Here is a 7,463-nt window from a genome sequence, read left to right on the forward strand (position 1 = left end):
CTTGCTCTAGATAACAAAACTGAAGTGGTGAAGTGGGAAGTATTTGCAGCACTAAAGCCTTATTGTTTCCTGTGCACCAAGATGTCCTGTAGTTAAAGAAGTGAATCATCCCAGGGCCTTGAAGGTTATATCCCTACGAGAGCAGAGTAAATAGAAGACCTCACGGCTACTTTCCGCTTGTAATAAAGCAAACAGTGAGGACAGGATTTCTGGTTGTTGTTGTTGTTGTTTTTAATAATCTTGGCAATAGTTCAAATTTATAAACTTCTCTGAGAATGAAAACATATTTGATGTTATATAAGTAATTTAGTAATAGTCATGATTACAATCTGTTACTAAAACCAAGGCATCCAAACACAATTGCATAGTGATGAAACTGACAGCATGTTTTCTCCATACCACCGTACACACTATTCGCCATTAGTTGCTCATTTGGAAAACAGAAAATTATAAATAGAGATTATAAAAATCACTCAAATGGAGCATTCAGTGGATTTTTGAAGGATCAAGATGCCTTTATCTGGTGAAACTATCTTCTCAAAATGTTTCTACCTTAAAAGAAGTGTTCTTTAAAACAAATTGTCCCTTCAAGTTCCATGAAGAACATTTACTCTCATTTTATCTTTGAGCTATGATGAACAATGGAAGAGTTACTTAAGCTCTCCTTCTTCCATCTTTGGTGGGCTCCATATCAAGTATAACTTCATATTGTACACATTATGAAACACTCCTTCAATCTAAAGGAGAAACTGTCAACATTATTCATTCGCCTTAACTTTTTTAAAATTAGCCAGCTTGACTGATTTTATAACACAATCAGAAGCAGAGAAAAGTTCCCTTCCCAAAGATAGTGTAGATAGGAATATGTTTATTTCTTGTTTGAATAACACTGCAATTATAACAGACCAGTTACTGACTATAATTGGATCTATGGGACATTATCCCTGGAGTTTCAGAATTTTAATTCTGCACAAATAGAGTTCTAAGTTTAATTTGCTACATGAATTGGAAACTTCTCATAAGCAACAAAAAGCTTAAATTGCCTTATAGTGCCAATAGTTGGTCTTTTGAAGGATGATTCTGGAGCACAGATGCCAGGCAAATTCTAGCTATATGAAAGAAATATCTATATATGTCTACCACCATGAGAATATCTGTCATCATCTTCCTGGGTTTGAAATGGAAACTGTGGACTTGTGTTGAAATGTCCAAGGTTTTGGTTAATTAATCTATAACTGCAGAAATTTATAACTTTTTTAACTCACTGAATCTCCCAAATTATTTTGGACAGAATTCCAGGAGTGACAGAAAATATGATAAGCTTGGAGAGCAGAACAATTCCTAAGTAAGAAGACTGTTACCAAACTAGGGTAAGAAAATAATTCCAATGGTTCAGGTAAATTAATGACTTAGCTATAGATCAGTTACAAATGTGATTTCAGAAAAAGAAAGAAGTCATAAGATTATTTCTTTCATCAATCTCTCATGATGTTTATGAAATAAACCTCTCCCTTCCTAACACTGCCAAAAAAAATCTTGTATCAAAAATAACAGCTTGAGGATTTACCTGTTGACTTCCTACTTTAAATTTTCCTAATTAATGACAAATTCCTTCAAACATATATTACTATCACCAAGCTGGAGAAGCATTTGACTACACAGACTACAAGTCTATAGCATAGACTACAAGTTCATATGAAGAAAAAAATGCCAGAAAATACGAAGGGAGGGGATCTTATGTTTTATATATAATATATGATGTTAATCTTTCTGTGCATATATACAAATGAATATGACATAATAAGATGTTTCAGGGAAATTTGACATCTGTAACAGTTTTTTTCCTCCTGGGATTTTCCCACTACCCCGAAGTTGAGGTCATTGTATTTGTGCTGTGCTTGCTGATGTACCTGATCACCCTGCTGGGTAATATCATTCTGATCTCCATCACCATCCTGGATTCCCACCTACACAAACCCATGTACTTCTTCCTCAGCAACCTCTCCTTTTTAGACATCTGGTACACCTCTTCTGCTCTCACTCCAATGCTGACAAACTTTGTTACAGGGGAAAACACCATCTCATTCGTAGGGTGTGTTGCTCAGATGTACTTCTCTCTAGCTATGGGTGCCACTGAGTGTGTGCTCTTGTCCTTGATGGCATATGACCGATATGTGGCCATCTGCAACCCCCTGAGATATGCCATCATAATGAACAAGAAGGTCTGTTTGCAGATTGCAGCTGGTTCCTGGTTGACAGGCTACCTCACCACCCTGGTGGAAACAGTATTTGTGCTGCAACTCTCTCTGTGTGGTCATAACACAATCAATCATTTTGCTTGTGAAATTCTGGCTGTCTTGAAACTGGTTTGTGTGGACACCTCTATGGTGGAATTACTCATGCTGGTGATCACCACACTTATCCTTCCCATGCCAGTGCTTCTAATTTGTATATCGTATGCATTCATCCTCTCCAACATCCTAAGAATTAGTTCAGTGGGTGGTCGAAGCAAAGCCTTTTCAACATGTGCAGCCCACCTGACTGTGGTGGTTTTGTTCTTTGGGACAGCTCTCTCCATGTACCTAAAGCCCTCAGCTGTGGATTCACAGGAAATAGATAAATTTATAGCTTTGGTATATGGTGGATTAACCCCCATGTTGAATCCTATCATCTATAGTCTACGCAACAAAGAGGTGAAAGCAGCTATGAAAAGGTTGCTGATTAGAAATCCTTTTGGTACTGTGTTAATTTCTGTCCTCAATAATATCAGAGAAAGCACACTCATCTGAATAATCTCCAACATTATCCAGAAAGTGGCAAAATAGTTGCTATAAACCAAACCCTGGAAAATACTCATTTTTGATAGTTCAACATTAAGTTCAATATCTTGATTTATCTTGTAAATAAAACTGCTGAAATTAATGAATCATTTAGAAAGAATGAATTATGTTTCCAAAAAGTATTTAAAATTTATTGAATATTAATATAACATTAAAATTAGATAATTTCTTATTTCCTGTTTGACTTGCTATACATCTAATAGTCAACTGTAGCATCACCATGGCAACTAATACCCCAAGATTGTAAAATTTTAAGCCTAGTAAATTTTTAAATAATTTCTTCTTATATGATTTGCAATTATATCTGAATTTATGAAGAAATAGGTAATTTTACATAAGTGTTGATATAATTTAAGGTATAAATATGTCATAATTCATAAAACCAAGATACTATTAATTTTAGAAGTTTTCCTAGTCTCTAAATGTTAAAATGTGAAAAATATGGTTTCAGGTTTGATGAACTATAGCATGAATGATTTTGTTATTTGGGATGTGTATCTGGGGGGATGAATAAATATCTCTGTATGTGCAAAGATATCATAACAAGGGTCTGCACAATTGTAATCCTGCATATGAAGTGGAGTAAAGAAATAACTTTGGGACACCTTGAAATGCTTATGGTAATAATGTCAAAACACTCTCATATTAAACTTTGAATGCCTCAGTGAATTCATCAACACATAACCACACCATGTTACTATTCTTAGACATGGTTAATTGACCTATTAAGTCTGAGAAAGAAAAGATTCCTACCCTGTAGAGATTACATTGGAAAAGAATTGATTTATGAATGTACACACATATTATGGGAAAAGATTCATGGATATATTTAATATATGTGAGCAAAATTACATAAAGTATAACTTTATCAATATTGCATATTGGTGAGTTTTTGTCTTTTCCACCTTCCCTGGAACTAGGAAATAATGAAGTCAATGTGTAAACATATCTTTCTTTCCTCTTTATCAGAGAGGTATTCTTGGACATACATGGGTGGTGACTTTATTATATGGATCAAGTGACCCTTGCTAGCATAAATACAGTCTCCCTGAGTTTTAGATTTAGAGAAGGTAGAACAATTACAGATAATTGTTGCATAAGGTCTCAGCCTGAACAAGTCAGAGCTTTCAAGGAATTATTCAATCTCTATAACCTATTATATATACATATATATATATATATGCATATGTATATATATGATTATTCAATCTCTATAATCATTTATGACAGTGATTTCAGGTAATCACAAACCCTGAGCCTATACATATTCATCTTACTTGTTTACATGCATGAAAAGAAAATCTGTAAATAAGGTGTTAAAATTAAAGTCTTATGCCTCATCAGTTCCAGTGGGCATATGATATCTTCTTCAACAAATTTGTCTATCATTGTTTTTGAGGGATGTGGATGAGCTGATTATTGTTCGTGAACTAAGCCAACTCCACTCTCTTTAGGCAAAATCCAATGAAATGGCTTTATACCACCTTGTTGGATCACCATAGGCCTAGAGAGGGTCCTGAGATTTCAGGGGATTTTTCAAGAGTCATCTTGTTTAGTCAGCTAGACCCAGGATTGAGTAAACTTCTGCATGGTTCAAGTATGTTTTGTATGCTGTATTACAAAAATGGAACTAAATATGTAATCCTGAATTGTATTTTGATTACTTCTTCATTATTCTATGTTGCATGATGAGCAACCTCCAGTGTTACCACATTCTTCATCAAGAGGGAAACCACATTCTCATCAAGAGCTTCATCAATGAAGCTTACAAAACTGCATTGTATTCCAGTCCCACTTCTCTGAGGTAACATGTAGTTTATATTTTGAAATATTCATATTCAGTGTCCTTGGATTTCACTCAGGATTTCACTCACACAGTGGTTAATTTCAACAGATGCATAACTTTGACTCTTTGTGGAAAACTTGTTGTTTCAACTTTCAGAGAGTAACCTAGATTCCAAGGTCTATAGGACATATCACTGTGACCCACTCCTATGTATCACTTTTAAATATATTCATGTGAGCTCAGAGGAAACATTTGCCTTTGCAATCGCCCAGTAAATGGGAACTTACCCATGCCAATAGATTCCTAAATGTCTGTCTAATCAAAAGTTTTTTTTTCTTTTCTTTTCTTTTTCAGGTTAATAAGATTTTACATGATTTCTCATGTGGTCTTTTAGTTTTCATTTCAGCAATTTCCCGCAACCAAAGAATATACTAATACCTGTGCTACTTTACTTGTTTTAAGTTATCCTGAAGCTTTACTAAACAATTCTAGAAATCAAGATCATCTGGAAGGCTTGCCTAAAATATCATGTTCATGCTCAACCTAGATCCATCAAGTCAGAATTTCAAGAGGAAAGATCTGTTAATCTGCATGTTTTATAAGAATTGGTTATTCTTATCATGTGAGCGTTATAAGAATTCTGACTCACAGCATTAAAGGGAAAATATTGAATCATATTACTTAATGCTTTTAGAATTGGAGGTGGAGAGAGATGTGTTAAGCACCAAGGACGTAAGAATACCCCATATCATAATTGATCAGAATTTAAGGAAAATATATGTTGTCTTCTAGAGCTTCATTATAAAGTGCCAGGGAAGAATCCATTTAATGATGTAATAAGTTTGAATACAATACCCTTGGGACTCTGTTCAAAGAAGAACTGTTTAAATGCAAGGTTTTGTTCTGTTTTGTTTGCCACAACTTTCATTTGTATACAGAAAAAAGTAAAGAAACAAATTCATCAACTTTATTTGAAACATATATTCTAAATACACTAGAGAAATGAAATATTTTAAAGTCTATTTAAATATGCTTAGGTTTTTTTTTAATCTTATTACTTTAGCAAGACCTCTTATCATTAAAGAACAATCACAGCAGAATGATCCTAAAAGCTAGAATCAGAAACATGGAATTTGGGACCTTAATTTGGCATCCACAGCTCTCTCCTTTAAAATGTCAATCATGTTAACATACTACAGTATTATTAAGAGTTTTCTTCAAAAATCATCTGCATGTTGTGTTAAGATCAGTCTGTGGGGGATAATTTTAGAGTCAGGAAGACTTTGGAAACATATTGTAGTAATTTTAGCCCAGACCAGAGTGATAGTTATGGAAAAGATGATTAATAGTTAATTCTGGATACATTGAGAAGGCAGAACCAACAGGATTTCCCAAAGTATTGGATATGTGTGACAGAGGAAGAGAAGCATCAAAGATGACTTCAAGGTTTTCACACTGAAGGGTGAAAAGGACAGAGCTGTAACTCACTGAAAGAAGAAAGGCTATAGTTGGAGTAGGTCTGTGGGAGAATACCAAGTATTCATTGTAGACATTAGGTTCAAAATATCTCTTAAATATGACAACAATGCTGAAGAATATACAAGTCTTGTGCTTAGAGCAGAAGTCTGGAATAGGGATATCAATTTGGGAGTCATCAGCATATGAGTGGTATTTAAAATCAAGAGATGGGATAAGATTATCAAGGTAGTGGGTGTGGATAAGAGAAGAGGTTGAGCCTTAGGGCATCAAATCATTAATAGGCAGTATTGAAGATCTTAATCTGTCATCCATGCAGGGATGACAGATGATGGTGTAGTCTCTCCATTCTCTATGTGTAATTATAGATATGGGCCCACAACTGTCCACCTTGTCCACAAAGTTGCCATTCTGTATCTAATTATCATTTTAGTAGCTATATATTTAATCATACGAACTTAAAAAATATATTTTAATCATTCCTATACTCAAGATTATTTCTGATCAGTGCCTATTGTCACTAATGCTGAAATAAATACCTTCTTATGTTTGATTTTCCCTTCTTTTTGATTATATCGTAGAATAAATTCCCAGGGGTGGCTTTACTTCATCAAAGGCAATGAACAATTTTATGGCTCTCAGTAGAAAAGTTTTATAGTTCTTGATATATAACTCCAAATTACTTTCAAAAGGGGTTATACCAATTTACTTTACATGCTTCAGCTCTATTAAAATAGGTAATATAACTAAATGAAACTGCAACACTAATTCAACCAAAATTAAATTGTCTAAAACTATTTTTTCACAATATATTCTATCTACAATGATTTTGTTTTTTGTTTCACTTCTCCCATTTAATATTTGTCTTCATTTCTCTTATTAAATGGTATCTTATGTAAGGGTATTAGTGGGCATTCAGATGGAGTGACTTTGATCATTTAAATGCAGAGGAATTTCAGAAAAAATGGGCCTACCTTCAGAACTTTCAAATATGTGTATATAAGACATAGAATAGTAGCTAGAGCTATAGTGAATCAAATATCTAGACTTAAAAGTCAACTCATGGCTACTTCACAGAGCTGTATGTAGTAATCTATGCATAGAGAGTATTTCAGCAGTAATATTTTGAGAAGCTGAGGCATTGGAAGTAAAATAATTCTGGCTAATGATGAAACGTGAGGATTGACCATGAAAGCCAATTTCAAAAGTGGAGTCAAAGGAAAGGTCACATTGCAGTTGGTAAGATTAAGTCCTAGAAACTAGATGACAACAAAGGAATATTTTCCATCTAGATCCAAAATAAGGTATCTCTTAGCATTCCAGGGCTGGATGCTACCTATTTGAGAAGGTACCCTATTAAA

The 7,463-nt window shown here is 34.1% G+C and overlaps 1 protein-coding gene across 1 annotated transcript; it reads left to right on the top strand.

Moving 5' to 3' along the window:
* The first annotated feature begins 1,805 nt into the window (after positions 1-1,805).
* Positions 1,806-2,789, top strand: LOC123592724 (olfactory receptor 13F1-like). Its single transcript, XM_045468067.1, has one exon. It carries the CDS (start codon positions 1,806-1,808, stop codon positions 2,787-2,789), a length of 984 nt encoding a protein of 327 aa, XP_045324023.1.
* The last annotated feature ends 4,674 nt before the right edge of the window (positions 2,790-7,463 follow it).

The sequence above is a fragment of the Leopardus geoffroyi genome, chromosome D4 (genome assembly GCF_018350155.1).
Source record: "Leopardus geoffroyi isolate Oge1 chromosome D4, O.geoffroyi_Oge1_pat1.0, whole genome shotgun sequence".
NCBI lineage: Eukaryota > Metazoa > Chordata > Mammalia > Carnivora > Felidae > Leopardus > Leopardus geoffroyi.

Coding starts and splice junctions, on each gene's coding strand:
- LOC123592724 (XM_045468067.1), top strand. CDS start 1,806: ATGTTTCAGGGAAATTTGACATCTGTAACAGTTTTTTTCCTCCTGGGA.